The sequence below is a fragment of the Gopherus flavomarginatus genome, chromosome 14, assembly GCF_025201925.1.
Source record: "Gopherus flavomarginatus isolate rGopFla2 chromosome 14, rGopFla2.mat.asm, whole genome shotgun sequence".
Lineage (NCBI taxonomy): Eukaryota > Metazoa > Chordata > Testudines > Testudinidae > Gopherus > Gopherus flavomarginatus.
This window is the reverse complement of record NC_066630.1, coordinates 4,225,878-4,242,499: the sequence shown is the minus strand read 5'-3', so window position 1 is coordinate 4,242,499 and position 16,622 is coordinate 4,225,878. Positions and strand designations below refer to the sequence as shown.

At 48.9% G+C, this 16,622-nt stretch overlaps 1 protein-coding gene and 1 long non-coding RNA gene across 6 annotated transcripts in view; one reads left to right on the top strand and one right to left on the bottom strand.

Annotated features, from left to right (window-relative positions):
- Nucleotides 1-16,622, top strand: part of ACSF3 (acyl-CoA synthetase family member 3) — a 117,184-nt gene that overhangs the window by 90,157 nt on the left and 10,405 nt on the right. For all 5 annotated transcript variants that reach the window (XM_050922657.1, XM_050922659.1, XM_050922656.1 and 2 more), the window contains one exon: nt 15,494-15,628. In XM_050922657.1, the coding sequence (XP_050778614.1) occupies nt 15,494-15,628 (135 nt within the window). The remainder of the gene's footprint in view (nt 1-15,493; nt 15,629-16,622) is intronic.
- LOC127034143 (uncharacterized) overlaps nt 1-16,622 on the bottom strand; it is a 150,270-nt gene that overhangs the window by 124,307 nt on the left and 9,341 nt on the right. The window lies entirely within an intron of this gene.

Below are 16,622 nucleotides of genomic sequence, written 5' to 3'. Positions count from 1 at the left end.
AAACTTGTGTCTCTGATATCAAGGCAGCTGCTAAACTATTGTAGGTCTCCAGAGGTAAAAAGCCAGTGCATTGAATAGCTGTGCCACCAAGCCTCCAGCTCCATAGACAGTTTACACGGGGTTCAAGAGAAATGGGATCAGATTCATGCTACCATTTAAGGACTTTGCAGTTGTGTAGGCCAGGTGCTGGGGAGCTGACATGAGAAACTCAGGCTTGTCGGTGTGCATTCAGTGCTCTCCCTTTCCCAGGGCACCATAAATAAATTCTCCGAGTCCATCCTAGCACACTGTATCAATCTTGTTTAATAGACTGGAAAGCTTATTGCATGGCGGCAGGTCGCAAGGAGTGTCGAGGTGATGGATTGTGCCTTCCCGGAGTCGAGCGTCGTTGATGTATAATGAAATATTTATGATTTATTCCAGCTAATAAACTGGAATGAAGTGTGTGATGTATGTGAGCAGATGGGAGAACTATTGATGCAGTTTTCATTGTGTAGGGGGGGAGGGGGCAGTTTATGTCCATCTCAGATACACACACGCGCCTGCACATCCCTTCATACCAGGAAATGCACACTTTGCTTCTGTGAGCATGGCCGAGCTGAATTCCATTGTTAGTCTTCGGCTCTTTCATCGAATGGTTTGCCACGCCATGCCCTCTTCCTCCCCTGTTCCGGAGAGCTGGAATCCTGTCATTGTAGCCGGCTATTCCTTTTGAATGTCAGACCTTGGCCTGGATGTCCACCTGAGAGCAGCAATCATGATTCAAACTCAGTAAAATAACAAGGCCTCCGCTTCTCCCACCCTGGCCTCAGTCAGCTGGGAGGCTGGAGTAGCATCCCGCTATGCCAAGCTCCAGAACTTTATGCTCTTGATGTTTCTGCGTTCACTACAAAAATCGTCTCTGTGGGTTCCCCACACACTGGGAGTTCTGTAGCCAAAACAGAGGAAAATCCCTTTAGTTCACTGTCTGCTTCCTGTACTTTTTATAGACAGTTGATTTGCAAGAATGTTGCTCTCGCCTGGGTGGTAGTAGGAACTGGATGCCCGTCTCTTAGATTTTATACTTCTTGTAATTCTTAGGATATTTTTTTTGCGGCCAGGAAACAATATGGGAAGAGGCATCACAATTTTTTCATATATCAGAGGTGTAGCCGTGTTAGTCTGGATCTGTAAAAGCAGCAAAGAATCCTGTGGCACCTTATAGACTAACAGACGTTTTGGAGCATGAGCTTTTGTGGGTGAAGACCCACTTCATCTGATGCATGTGATGACGAAGTGGCTATTCACCCATGAAAGCTCATGCTCCAATACGTCTGTTAGTCTATAAGGTGCCCCAGGACTCTTTGCAATTTTGTCATAGATTCCAAGGCGAGATGGGACCATTGTTATCTTCTCTGGCCTCCTGTATAGCACAGGGCAGACTTCCCCCAAATAATTCCCAGAGCAGAGCTTTTAGAAAAACATCCAACTTTGATTTTAAAATTGCCAGTGATGGAGAATCCGCCGTGACCACTGGGAAATTGTTGCAGTGGTTACTTACTCTCACTGTTCAAAATTTACACCTTATTTCTGTATTTGTCTAGCTTCAACTTTCAGCCATTGGATTGTGTTAGACCTTTCTCTGCTAGACTGAGGAGCCCCATTATTAACTACTTGTTCCCCTTGTAAATACCAGTAGACTGGAATCAAGTCATCCCTTCACCTTCTCTTTGTTAAGATGAATAGATTGAGCTCTTGAGTCACTGCTTCCCAGGATAGAATCACCCATTCTTTGTTCCTAGATGTATATACAGACACCCCCCAACTTACACAAGCACTCCGTTCCAGAACACCTTGCGTAACTCGAATTTACACACACACACACACACACACACACACACACACACACACACACACACACACACACACACACAAAGTTTCTAGCTTATGGAATTTACGGAACTTTTTCCCTAAATGCAGATTTGCATTAATCTGGTTTGCATAACTCGGGAAGCATCTGTATTTACATTTAGCCATATTAAAATGCATATTGTTTGTTTGCTTGTGTCCAGTTTACCAAACGATCCAGATCATACTGAATCAGTTCCCTGTCCTCTTCATTAATTACTACTCCACCAATAAAAGCAGCAAAGAGTCCTGTGGCACCTTGTAGACTAACAGACTTTTTGGAGCATGAGCTTTCGTGGGTGAATACCCACTTCGTCTTTGCTGCTTTTACAGATCCAGACTAACACGGCTACCCCTCTGATACTTTACTCCACCAATGTTTGTGTCATATGTAACTTTATCAGTGATGATGTTATGTTTTCCTCAAGGTCACTGATAAAAACATTAAATATTGTAGGGCCAAGAAATGATCACCACGGGACCATGCTGGAATACACCTGCTCAATGATAATTCCCATTTACAGTTACATTTTGAGACTATCAGGTAGCCAGTTTTAAATCCATTTAATGTGTGCCATGTTAATTTTATATCATTCTAGTTTGTTTAATCAAAATGTCATGAGGTACCAAGTTAAATGCCTTTCTGAACTCTAAGTATGTTACATCAGCACCATTATCTTTGTCAACCAAACTTGTAATCCCATCAAAAAAAGATATCAGACTAGTTTAACAGGATCTATTTTCCATAAACCCATGTTGATTTATGTTCTTTATTAATCAAGTCCCAGATCAGCTGCTCCATTATCTTGCCTGGGATCGATGTCAGGCTGACAGAGCTATAATTACTTGGATCATCCTGTTTACCCTTTTTAAAATTAGTCCAACATCAGCTTTCTTCCCATCTGGAACTTCCCAGGGTTCCAAGATTTACAGAAAATCAACTTTAACAGCCCAGTGAGGTCCTCAGCCAGGTCTTTTAAAACTCTGAGGTGCGAGTTAACTTCTTTCTCTCAGCTGAGTTGGCTCATAAAAGTATATAAAAAAATGAATGGTCTAGAGAAGGGAGATCAGGAATTTGTGCCCTTCCTGTCTGCTAACACAAAAATAAGAAGACAGTCAATGAAATTAAAAGGTTGGAAATTCAAAACTGACAAAAGGAAATGCTCTTCTCACAACTTGTGATTTAAACTGTGGAACTCACTGCTACAGGAAGTTGTGGAGGCCAAGAACTTGATGACCAGAATCTCCAGAGTTATAATAAATGACAGCAACAGTTTTGGAGGGCTACTAAACCTCCTGTTTCAGGGTGTAAAACAATCTAAGAGACAAGGATGAGATGTAGTGTGAGAGGCAGATTAGCCCACAATTGCCTAATGCAGATTGCTTGCATCTTCCACTGAAGCATCTGACACTGGCCACTGCCAGAGCCAGAACACTGGACTAGATGGACCTGGGGTCTGGTCCAGTCTGGCAATTCCTGTGTTCTTAGGTATTTTAGAGACCAGAATAAGAGATGGAGAAACTGAGGTGCAATGATGTTGGGAGCCTGATTTTCACTATCCACTGTTGCTTTGCACAGCTCGGGTATCTGGAGAATACAAAGAGCTGGGTATGTCTCTAATGGCCTGTGCTCTGCCCAGTTACCTGTTGTGTCTGCAGACATATGCACGTGCAGTTGGATGTCCATTTGTGAAAATCTGGCCGTGAGTCCCAGATTCTCTGGTGCCCTTGGTTCACCTCGCACCCCTCAGCTCCAGGGGAGGACTGAACCCCGAGTGTCCTGCTCAGAAACACTCCCAACCGGACATGGTGGTAGTGCTGGTATTAGCGCTCAGGAATTCCTGGTTCCTAGCCACATACTCAGTGTGCTGGACCATCCTGCCTTGTAAAATCAGTCAATATATTAACCAGTAACCTGGGGCTGCCGTAGCGTGACCCTCCCTGCCACCGGTAGCACAAACACACAGTCAAATGAAAGGAAAGGTAGCACAAGAGTCACCAACAGGGTGAAGCAACTCCTGTTCAAAGCCTCCCACGCACCATGTAATGCCTGTACATGGAAAAGAGACAAACCATGTTCCACCCCCTCAGCGTGCCAGAGTGTCCCACCTGCTGTTCCTTTTTCTGCCTAATTAGTTCTTGTTTGCAAAGCCCTTTGAGATCCTCAGATGAAAGGCGCTGAAGAAGGACAAAGAGTTGTTATTTCTGACGGCCTCAAAGAAGGGCTTCTCAAGGGTTTCACAGCTGGGATACCAATTGTCTCGCCGACATGCAAATTTAGTGAGCCCTGTGATTCTCCAGGTAGGGTCTGTGCAAAGGAATCCAGTAGGGAGGATGCCTCATTCTGTCTTTGCCCCCTCGAGCTGAGAGATCACTGTGCCAGCCAAGCAGCCAGCAGCAGGGAATTCCTATCAGAACTTGTAAAGAAAAGCTTCAAGGCTCCGAAAAGAGCAGCCTGCAGACCCATCAGGATCCTAGTATCCTCACCGCTTCAGCAGAGGCACAGAGATTTCCTGCTAGCAGCCAGCAGTTTGGGGCTCAATCCACAGGGAACTCCCAGCTTGGATCAGAAATAATTTCCCATCACTTTGGCTGGAGTCTTATGTTGACAGTAGCGTTACTGTTAACGCCATTGCTTGTGGAGTTCACTGCAGCTCCAGTAACCTGGGGGTGATGGAGATCTTTTAAATGCCATTTAAATTCCATTGGAAAGTGTGTGTGTCAAAGGAGATGTAGCTCATATCAGGACCAGCACAGGAGATGCACCTGAAATAGTAAACGTTCATCTTTCACTGTGATCGTACAGCAGTTCGGACCCTGTCCTTACGCAGAACAAATTATATCGGATTAAAAATGTTCCACACGTGCAACAAGCCAAAGCTCTAATCAGGAACAGTTCGATCATACAATGAATGATGTGACACCTGTCAAAACGGCCACTGGGCCTGATTTTGAAAGTCCGCCTCTAATTTGTTTAAGCAAATAGGAAGATTTAGCTTTGCACCTGCAATACCTGACTGGACCCACAGATCAGGGAGTTAAATGGCTAACTCGTGTCATTTGCCCCCACAATTAATGGTGAGCACAAAATGTAGGCAAAGTTTGAGAGTGTAAAGTTGTACTGGCAAAATTACAGGGCGGGGTTGAGGGCCACTTTACAAATGAGGCCCCAGAGTGGCTAAAGCCTTGAGTCCGGAGCTTAACATTTCCAGGTTGGGGCCCCCACTGGACAGTTGGGAACGTCTAGGTCTAATCCTGTTTTGTTTAATGCCGTTAAATGGCAAACCCTGGTCCAGTGTCACAGTGTGGCTGGGGCTGGCTGACAGGCGTTGCCAGGGAGATGTTTAGAGGGAGGCTCTTCCTATCGCTGAGGTGATCTAGGGAGGCTATCCACAGAAAGGGCTTAGACTGAGCACCCGCTGTCACTAGCTTCTGGTAAGTGAAATATCTCCATAAAGCCAAGTGCCTGGCATGTGTCTGTGTCACAGGTGGAGTGCTGCAGTTGGATGGGCTTTGCAGGGTGGCCTCAGGTCAGCTCACACTGGGTTTCATGCTGATCACCCCACTTGGCCCAAACAGTGCTCCTTTCTCCCGCTCCTCTTTCCCTCTAGTGCATTTTTCCCCCATAGATTTTCGACAGCTGATCTGCCACCTTCTTCCACCAGAAACAAATAACTGAGTGAGGTAGCGAGGGAGCTAAGGAAGGATAAGCCTAGAGCCTAGCACCTCTGAGAGAGTGAAATTCAACCCAGCTCAAGGCCCATGTGCCGCTCATGTCCTGCTTCATCACCGAGGCCCTCTGCAGAGGGGTGAATTTCACCCTGTGAGCACTGCAGGAGCAGAACGGCTAAGAACCACCTGGAGAACTTGAGAGCCTTTGGAACAGCTGGTCACAGCAGTAGCTGCCACCGTGACAGGGGGTTAAAGTCACTCACTTTTTTCTTTTTGCTTCTCTACAATATACGTTTCCTTTCAAGCTGATGTTTCACTGCTTACTAATGTAATGGCACAAGGGAATGGCCGTTAGCCCTGTTCTTCACTGGGTGAATTATCAGAAGCTCTAATGCCACTTAGAGGTCACCCTTATAGAAATTAAAGTGGGCCTTATATCTGGTTCTGACGACGGGCTGTAGGCTCACAGAGCAGTGACGAGGCTTCCTGTCCCCATGTCTGAATTGTGAGTGGCGCTTCCTCTGATTCCTTCAGGGAGAGCTGTGCCCTTATAACAAAGGGCTTGGAATATACAGCTTTAAAATAGGTGTCTCCTCTTCTGAAGCCATCAGTGCCCATTGCCTCGCCTTCCCCTTTGCAAGGTGACTAGTTGGGTCTTTGTGGACAGCTCCCCACTGCACCAGCACCCTCTGTGCGTAATTGGAAGTAGAAATGTCATCAAGTGATTGCAAAGGCTGAACATTTAGATGTTCGATTTCAGCAAATGGCTGAACGCTGCTGATGCAAAAGGGGAGACCAGAGTAAGGCTGGGTTTAATGAGGCCAGCTGTGTCCTAACATCCTACTTTCCTGGCAGCAGTTCACCGCTGGTTTTTTTCCCTACAATTTGTGCTAGCTTTTCAATCCTGCAGAGCCAGTCTAGCAACCGGAGCAGGGCTGGGGCCTAGGTGAAAGAGGCAGGGAGGTTCTGATTCCAGGTTCTTTCATGTTGCTACTGTCCGAAGCAGAAAGCCCGCAGCCTGGGTTTCACGTGCCGGCTGGTTTCCGGGCTGTGTTCCCTGTAAGCTGCGTGCTTGGGCAACCGCCCAGGAGAGATTCAAATGCTGCGCAGCTGATTAGTGAGTGCTCACAGCCAGCAGGGTGTGCTCAGGTGCCCCTCCCTCCACGTTGCTTCATCCTGCAGCTGCTCCCGGGACCCTCCTACTGGCTGTCAGAGTGGGGGGGAGGGTGCTGATGTCAGGATGTCCCCTTGCCCCTGTACCCCATCTCCGTAGAGCAGGGGAGAGGGGACAGCTCGGCTCAGGACTTGGAGCTGCTGCGGTGAACCGTGAGTGAGTGAGTGAGTGCCTTTCTTAAAGACACAGTGCACTGTTTCTGAGATTTCCCCAACAGCCCCACACACAGTCTCTGGATCTCACACACACACAGTCTGTGTGTCTCACACACACTGTCACTGTGTCACACACACACCCCATCTCTTTGACACACACAGTCTGTGTCACACACACACACACACTGTCTCTTTCACACTCACCTCCCAACACATACTTGTATTATTATTGTTGTTACTTCTTGGTACTTCCTGCAATGCACATATATTCTCTGCAATTTTACACTTCCAATGTGTGTTATTTTAGTGTTTTGACTGATCTGTGCATTTCATAATTTTTATTTCTCTTACACTTAAACTTAATTCTTTGAGTAGTGAGTTCTAAAATGTCTAACCCTGTCCTGGCAGGAGTAATTATCCCTGTGGTAACTTGTTAAAAAATATATCTAGGTTTTTTCTCTCTACTGATGGCGCACAGCCGCACGTACCTCGGTGCACATAACAAAATTTATTCTGCACATGGATGGAAAAAATTAGAGGGAACATTGTTTACGGTGCTGGCAGATAGAGAGCATGTCTTTGATTGGTAAACCTTATGGAGAATGCATCTGGAGCTGGCCAGGAACATCCCTTCTCGGGGCTGATGGGAATGCACTTGACAGCACTGTTGGAATAAGGCTGGCATTTATCTTAGAAGGATCATTAATGCAAAAGAAAATATTTGTAAATAACATTAAGTTTGTGAAAGAAACTAACAAAAGCCAGGAAAGTCTAGGTTGTAATTGACAAGCTGGTGTGGTGACTCAGTGCTCACTGGTGGGTCAGCTCTGCACTCTCAGCACCACCAGTTCATGTCCCCACTGGGGACTTACGCTGACACTGTCATTACATCAAAGATTGCAACATATATTTCTGAGGGCTCCTGCCTCCTCCTGCCCACATGTGCCTTTTATTTCCAGACACCTGGGCTCAAATGTGCCCAAGGTCAAGAATGAAATGAGATTAATGCTCTCGCTCTAGTCCCCAGTGGAGAGTGTCTCTATCACAAAGCCGTCCTGATGCAGGACTTGCTTTGTTGGCAGGCGCCGCTTAGCACCATTCTGCAGGGCTGATGAACGATGTCACTGAGCAAACATTTCTCAACCGCTAAACCTCTAATTTAATTCCTCTTTTTAATTGTGCACTGTGGGTCAAACCCATCTTTGGTGTAACCCCCAGGGCATCAGGGGGTGGAACTGTCAGGATTGTTGGTAAATTGTGTAGTTAATTGCTTGACCACGCTTTGGTTCGGTATGAAATATATTCAAAAGACCAAGTAACTACTGTCAGTCAGGTTTATTGCTGAAAGTCAATAATCGTGTAATCCAGGAAGAAAGGCTCAATACAATACCAGTTTCTGGGAAGCCGTCCCATGCAGTGTTGTTAAATTCACCTTACACAGGAGTTACACATTTCAGCTAGCAGTATTTGTAGGATGACTTTACAAGTTACAGAACTCTTTACACAACATTAAAATCCAACCCATCTGTTTGTACCAGTTCCTTAACTTGTTATTCTCCCTGTCTTTGTTTTGGATACTAGAATACCAGGGACTGGTATGTAAAGATACCTTCTCCGCTTATACCGGGGCAGAACATTCATGTATTTTGCCTTTGACGAATTTCTTATTGTCTAATGCCAAAGCTAACTTCAGCTTTGCAAAGTGTTATGGGATACTTAGCATAAGTGAATGGGATTATAGAAGAACATAGGCCAATTTAGTTCACGTAACTGCTAGAAATACATATGTATGCAATACAGCTCTACCTCGATAAAATGCTGTTCTCGGGAGCCAAAAAATCTTACTGCGTTATAGGTGAAACCGCGTTTTATCGAATTTGATTTGATCCACGTGAGCTTGAAGCCCTGTCCCCCCGGAGCGCTGCTTTACTGCGTTATATCCAAATTCGTGTTATGTCAGGTGGCGTTATAACAGGGTAGAGGTGTATAATGATAGTGCTATTATGTGCTTATTGCATATTAATACACATGATCTGAATAATACATATTAATAATATGATATATATTAGCCTGGCATATATCGGTCAACAATATTGTTAACATTCTGTAATGGGTGATAAAGTTGACCTAATAGTTCCATTATTTTTCTACCAACTTGTAACACAGTTCTGGCTCTGGCAGAGGGGTCTGCCAGTGGCGAAGACACCCTCCATCTCAGTTTTATCAGGACAGTTTTTCCTATGCATTCCTACTGTCCCAGAAACGTCTACCAGGAAACACGAAATGTCCATGTGTTTCATTTCATCAGCCAAAATGTTTGTTGTTTTATAAGCACAAAATGTTTGTTCGTGACACATTGCTATCCCCTGTAGAAGTGTCTCTGTGTTTACTAGGAACAAGTGATCCAACAGAATCAGTGCTCAATGTGATGAACAGCATTAGGTGTGAGAAATCTAGTAAGTGTAGACACGCTCAGAAAAGAATGTTAATGACACTTGTTCAGTTTGTGGTCATAAACTCATTCAGACATTGACACAGACAGATCCTCCGCTCTGAAAAATCGACCTGTGAGGGTGAGTCAGCCGGTGTTTTCATGTTCTGCAGGTGCTGAATGGACTTGCAGGATATGGTGTAGTGCCCAGCGTTCAGAGACGCACGGAGGCCCGTGCATGCCTCAACAAGCTTCCAGCGCTGCTGGCGCCAGATATGGTTTCAGGGTCTGAGGGGAAGCCATTATTTTGTTTCCAGTCTGCCTGTGGGATGGGGACAGTCATTAAACAAACAGCAGCATCCTCTTAACTAGTCTCACTAGAGTAGGAAACCCCTTTTGGCTTGGGAGCCATCGAGTGCTCTGTTGTGCTGGATATGCTGGCTTACTTGATAGGCTGGTAGCAGATGGCACAGGGCAGAGGGTAATGTGCCTGTCCTCTGTGCACCACCATTCCCTGGAGCTCTGGAGGAGTGACACGCACAGTATGGCCTGTCCTGTCAACAGTGGAAGGGATATCAAGTCTCGGCAGCTCAGGATTTAGAGAGAAGAAATGGGAAGGGAGAGAAACGCAGAGACAGGGAGAAATTACAGAGCATGTCCCTGGGGTTAACAGCAGTAATAACAATAATACAAAGCTGCCTCAGCGGCGCTGCTGTCTGAGGCCGAAGAGTGTTTGCATCAGAGGGGTGTTGGTGATACTGGTGGGACAGAAGCCATCATGTGGCAGAGAAGTGGAGAGTGGGGGCTCCCCCTCCCTTCTCCCACTGAGCCCCCCCCCCACACCCATGGTTTCGTTCAATCTGAGGTTACTGTTACCTCCTTTTTCTTACTGCTTAGTGACTCCCTGGGAAGTAGCAGCCCCGGGTGCGAATAGCTTTTTGAGAACCTTCCAAAAGTGGCAACATGGAATCCAGCTGGGATCCGGCTGCTGGCCAACCAGAGCAAGAGCAAGTACTTACCTTGCTGAAAAGAGTGACTGGGGGCATCTGAGATACCTAAGTACTGGGGCAGGTTTGATGACCCAGCTTGCAAGGGCTACCTGCACGAGGGCGGGAGAACAGAATCTACTCATGCGCACACACTGCTCCTGGCTCAAGACGAGGGGGAGTAACTAATGTCTGGCTACATACGACAGGAGGGTTGGTCTTGACATCACAAGCAGAAGACGATGAAGTTCCAGGAGGAGGGTGAGCAGGGAAACCCACTTATTATCAGAGGGTGCTACCCAAAGATCACATTTTTGATACTGAGAAGGTACACTGCTTTCTCCTGCTGGGCCAGCCTCAAGAAGGAAAACCAATGGCTTTCCCAATGACATTGCTACTTGTATTTCTTAAGGAGATGGTCATGAGGAAGGCTGGAGAGCTGAGAAGCCTTCCTTGTGGACCCATGCTCCTTGAGATTGTGCCACATCAAGGGGATAGCAGAGATGCTTTAGAACAGAGAGCTAGATCTCCACCCGGCAGAGAAATCTGCAATTGTATTATTTCCTATCTCACTACCTTTACAGGAGTGATCGGAGCACCATTTCCAATCTGCTAAAGAAGCAGAGAAACTTTCTATCAGATTTTCTAGTAGACCTTTCACCAAACCATTAGCATCAGTTCCTTGTCCCAGATAGCAGCTGTCGGGGAACTGGGTCCACTCTAGTCTTTCGCGCTGCATGTGGTATTTTCTCAAAGCTGGGCACGAACACTGTCCCTTGCCCTGGGTCAACTTAAGCCCAGCCAATAGTTGTGAACTCAGCCTTCCCCAGTGCACAGCTAATGGCAAAGACATTTTGTATATCAGCGCTCCCCTGGCAGGAGTGGCCAAACCCCCACACACTGGAACGCTGCACTGCAAAAGGGGCTGTCTGCCTGCTGGAGGTAAAGCTATGGGGGAATGAGTGATCTCATCAGTCACAAGGCACTTTCACTACTGCCATGGAGACCTGGGTTCAGATATGTGTCACATCTCCAGCTGAATTCGTTGGGTGGACTTAACGCATTCCTGTTGGAGAGCTGTCTGTGTCACAAACCGGCACCGTGTGCGGAAAAATGGCAGCCCCACTTTGTGTCAATAGTTTCGGGTGACACGGACACCGCTGTTCACTGTTGAACTAGGTCAAAATTACTCTCTTCCTGTCTTCTCTTTATGAATACACCCCCGTTACTGGCTGCAAGCACATGGTTCTCCGCACCTGCTCCTCACTCCTCAAGTCACATTTCAATTAATGTTCCGTTCTACACATCTGTCAGTCCCACAGACTGCCCTGAGGGCTAGAAAACACGGGGTCATTTATCACATGGGACGTGAATTCCTTTCAACCTCCAAGAGTCAAAGATCAAGAGAGTTCCCGCTTAAAAAAAATTCCCATCTCTTTAAAATATTCCAAACAGTTCTTGATATACATGGGCACACTTTGATTATTGCACATGAGAAACTAAACTCAAGACAAGGAACATCTGGAGATAATATATTGGTTCCTGGCTAAACTGAGGGAAGTGTGACATGCAGATAAGGCATGTAGACGCCCAATTGGGTGGAAATGTTGTTGGAATTGACCCAGATTCAAAGCCTGGGTTTAGCTGATCAATTTCCAGGAGGAAGAGTGGTCCTGTGACACTCAACAGCAACTACTCCAGCAGACTCAGGTGCATGGTGCCTGGCTTCAGAGAAAGGCCAGTCCAGAAGTATGGCATAATTAGAGAGAAAGGGTGTTCCTAAGGGCTCCATGGTGGGCAGTGGAGAGAGAATCCTGCTTAGGGCCCTACCAAATTCACAGCCATGAAAAACACGTCACGGACCATGAAATCTGTTCTGCCTCTGTGAAATCAGACCTTTTGTGTGCTTTTGCCCTATACTATTTCCCTATAGATTTCACAGGGGGAGACCAGCATTTCTTAACCAGAGGTCCTGATCCAAAAGGGGACTTGCAGGGGGGGTCACAGTATTGCCACCCTTACTTCTGTGCTGTCTTCAGAGCTGGGCGGCTGGAGAGCGGTGGCTGTTGGCCTGGTGCCCAGCTCTGAAGGCAGCACCCCACCAGCAGCAGCACAGAAGTAAGAGTGGCAATACCATCCCATGCCATCCTTCTGCACTGCTACCTTCAGAGCTGGGCGGCTGGAGAGCGGCGGCTGCTGACTGAGGGCCCAGCTGTGAAGGCAGCACCGTTGCCAGCATCAGTGCAGAAGTAAGGGTAACAGTACCACACACACACACCCCAACTCCTTTTTGGGACAGGACAGATATAAATAGCTGAAATCATTAAGTTTATTATTTTTAAAATCCTATGACCATGAATTTGGCAAGCCCCTACTCATGGAGAACGAAAGCTGTTCATCTCTGGAGGAAACTGTTCGCAAGCCCAGAGCTTGCCATTGTGCATCATGGCACGGGTGGGTCTGTGCCCAGCCTGGGGCCACGCACCAAGATACCCAGAGCACCCAGGAGAATCAGAGCAGGCCCTGTGGATCACTTCTTGCTGCAGGCTTTGCAACGTGGCTGGCTGAGTTTCCTGAGCCACACGATAGTGGCTACAGTCTCTCTGCTCCTGAAGCTTTTTGGTGGCCGGTCCATTCTGCAGCCATCCCACAGCTAAGATGTTGTTCTGAGCACTGTGGCTCCGTTACCCAAGTTCCACTTTCCAGACCAGCAGGGGAAGCAGGTTAGCACCGGGGGCTAGCGAGGGAGAGCCCTGGAACCACAGCAGTGCCGATTCCAACCACTCAGGCCTTTGTCTGAGGCTCCTGTTTCATGAGCTGTCTCCTTCCTGTGTGAGCTTTCCAGCCAGCAGTGCAATCAGGTCCATCAGTGACACCGCAGCAGGGAGTCAAGTTCAGTGTGTGGACACAATGCAACAGTGTGTCATTAACGAGAGAATGGAGATTGACGATAGGTTAAAGCTAAGAGCTCTCTTGTGCTCCCATCAAGAGTCTGCAATTGAAATCGGTAGTCCTGAGACCGCCCTGCCCAGCCCAAAGGGTGGCAAAGCCTCTCTTAGCAGAATGTGACTAATCATCTTAAGTAGCAACCAAAGTGCAGCACAGCTTGTTAAGCATTAGCCAGGCTGTGCTGGGATGACCTCTCTCAATCTTCCCAGACTGCAGTACGAGTGGCTAATTATTGATCACACCTGCCACGTCAGGCTCTGTCTGTGAGCCCTCTAGAAAGGACCGTTCTAATTCGAGTCGCTGTTTGGTAAAAATCTCGTCCTTTTAATGTAATAGCACCAGCCCCCTCTTTTCATCCTGCCCAAGCTGGGTGTGGGTGGGGTTAACCCCAGTTTTAGAAATCAAACTCCTCTCTAAAGCCTCCAGCAGTGTCTGTTGTGGTGGATGTAGCAGGAAGCACCTCCCCACACACACCAACCACACCTCGTAGCAGGTGCGGGTCCCGCTGGGAGAGGATTAGGTGGGTTTTGCTGACTCCCTGAGGCAGGTAACTCGTTACCCTAACCAGACATGCAAGAGGTGGAGGTGGCTGTCTAGAGATCTAGGGCAGGGGTGGGCAAACTTTTTGGCCCGAGGGCCACATTGGGGTTGCGGAATTGTATGGAGGGTGGGGTGGGGAAGGCTGTGCCTCCCCAAACAGCCTTGCCTCTGCCCCCTGACTGCCCTCCTCAGAACTCCTGACCCATCCAGCCCTCCCTGCTCCTAGTCCCTTCACTGCCTCCTCCCCAGACCCCCCACCTTCGTCCGGACCCCTTGCTCCCTGACCCCTGACTGTCCTGACCCCTAGTCACACCCCCACCCCCTGACAGGCCCTCCGGGACTCCCACACCTATCCAACACCCCCCCGTTCCCCGTCCCCTGACCACCACCCCCAAACCTCCGACCCATCCAACTGTTCCCTGCTCCCTGTCCCCTGACTGTCCTGACCCCTAGCCACACCCCCATCCCCTGACAGGCCCCCCAGGACTCCCACACCTATCCAACACCCCCCCGTTCCCCGTCCCCTGACCACCACCCCCAAACCTCCGACCCATCCAACCGCCCCCTGCTCCCTGTCCCCTGACTGTCCTGTCCCCTAGCCACACCCCCACCCCCTGACAGGCTCCCCAGGACTCCCACACCTATCCAACCCCCCCGTTCCCTGACCACCACCCCCAAACCTCTAACCCATCCAACCGTCCCCTGCTCCCTGTCCCCTAACTGCCCCCTGGAACCTCCTGCCCCTTATCCAACACCCCCTCCCCACCCCCTTACCATGCTACTCAGAGCAGCAGGAGCTTGCAGCCCACACCGCCCACACTGCCCCGGCAGGAGCGGCAGGCCAGAGCACTGGTGGCACGGCAAGCTGAGGCTGCGGGGGAAGGGGGACAGCGAGGGAGAGGCTGGGGTAGCTTCCCCAGCCAGGGGCTCAGGAGCCGGGCAGGATGGTCCTGCGGGCTGTAGTTTGCCCAGCTCTGATCTAGGGTGTGGGCTGAGCAGTCCTGGTTCAGAGACCTAGGAACAGCCAAGCCCAGGGAGGTCTGAGATGAACCTCATGCTTAATCATTGTGAATCGTCAATAAAAGCAGGAGGGGGTGAGTTGGCAGTTGATCTAGTGCATGGATTGTGTCCAAGCACGTTGGGAAAGGAACCAGCCTACAGCAGAGATCATGCATCCTCTTTTCTGCACTGCTTTTAGATTCAAGTGTTTTTATTTAGCAGGGCAGAGCACTGCTCTTCACTTTTTGTTCTGGTGGGCAGGACAGTCCTTTCCGGGAGGGAGGTGAAGCAAGGCTAGCTAGCCTGCTCTCAGTCTATCGGTATCCCTGCGAAAACAGGAGCACCTATGTCTGAGATCTCCAGGCCAAGCCCTGGGGACAGCTTGTGTCATCCCGGTGGGGCTGCCTGGAGCCCTAAGATGCTCAGCAGTCTCTTCTAATGCTCGCTGGCCAGCAACAGATGTCCTGCAAACACCAGCCCGAGGTCTCTTCCCAGCAAGGAGTTTTGACCAGTGCTTTGGCTGTGGTGCCATGGGCGTGGTGGCACGTGCTGAGCAGCAGTGGTAGGACCCACTGGATCCAGGCCTGGCAGCATGGAGGGGTGCTATCTGAACTGAGCCATGTGAGAGTGGCGGGCCTGGGAAAACAGGCAGGGCCATGAAGAGGAAATGGCTGCTAAGCAGCGTTTGCTCTGTTTGCAGGAGACACAGCGGTGTACAAGGAGGGCACGTACTGGATCAAGGGCCGCACCTCTGTGGACATCATCAAAAGCGGAGGCTATAAAATTAGTGCCCTGGAAGTCGAGCGCCATCTGCTAGCACACCCTAGTATTGCAGGTAAGGTGCAGCACCTGGTGTTCGCTGCTCTCAGCTTTGGAAGGGGGCGGGCAAATTAAAGTGTTATTGCTCTTGGTGAAGAGCTGTACCTGGAGACGGTCCCAGGGCAGGCAGGCTCTGGGCAAGCTTCCCCCAGGCAGCTCTGTCCCAGCTTGCAGTGCCCCCCGAGCCTGCAGCTGATAGGAGACTGGCGAAGGTGCAGAATTGGGCCAGAATTATGTTGAAGCCCAGGTTTCTGAGCATGTGCACCCATGGCCACCCCGTACCAATGCCATATGAGCTCTTGTTACTCGCAGAGCTCCGTTGCAGCCGGGTTAGCTGCCATGTTGGTTTGGCTTTGTCTCCATGCTATGCAGTAATGAGGATAGAAGGCATTTGAAGGAGGTGCAATTGGGAAGCCTTGCTTGGGTTTCAGCGGTAGCCCAGAAGAAGCCGATGTGAGACTGTCTGAGGGTTCTTGTCTGGAGGCCGTTTCACAGCCTTTCCGTTAGCAGGGTTGGGTGGGAGTGACAAGCAGACTGAATTCAGAGCCCAGCGCTGCAGAGCCTCTGGCTGAAGCCAGGAAACTCACAACCCGGTGCAGATTGAGCAGCAGCTCTTGTCAGATTTTGGAAATAAGAAATTTTCATTAAATCTTCCTGAACTCCTTGCTGACCCTTCATTAGAGGAGGGAATCAGTGCGCCGCCAGGGCAGGGTTGCCCAGTAGGGGATGGAATAAGGGCAGGGCAGGACAGTTCTTTCTTTATCCAAGCTACTTGGGGAGCTTTTCCGCTCTCTGTTAGACCCTGCCATTGGAAGAGCTCCTGATATTCTTCTGTCAGCTCTACCCTGGTACTCCTAGTAATTCTTCCCCCAGTCGATCCTCTCCTTCCCTGTACATGGCTGCCCTGCCCACCTGGCCATTGTCTCACCAGCTTGCACGGAGTTAGCTCTTCTCCTGGTCTCTTGGAAATGGGTCTGAGTTTCTTTAGGCTGAGTTTTGCTCTTTTTCCA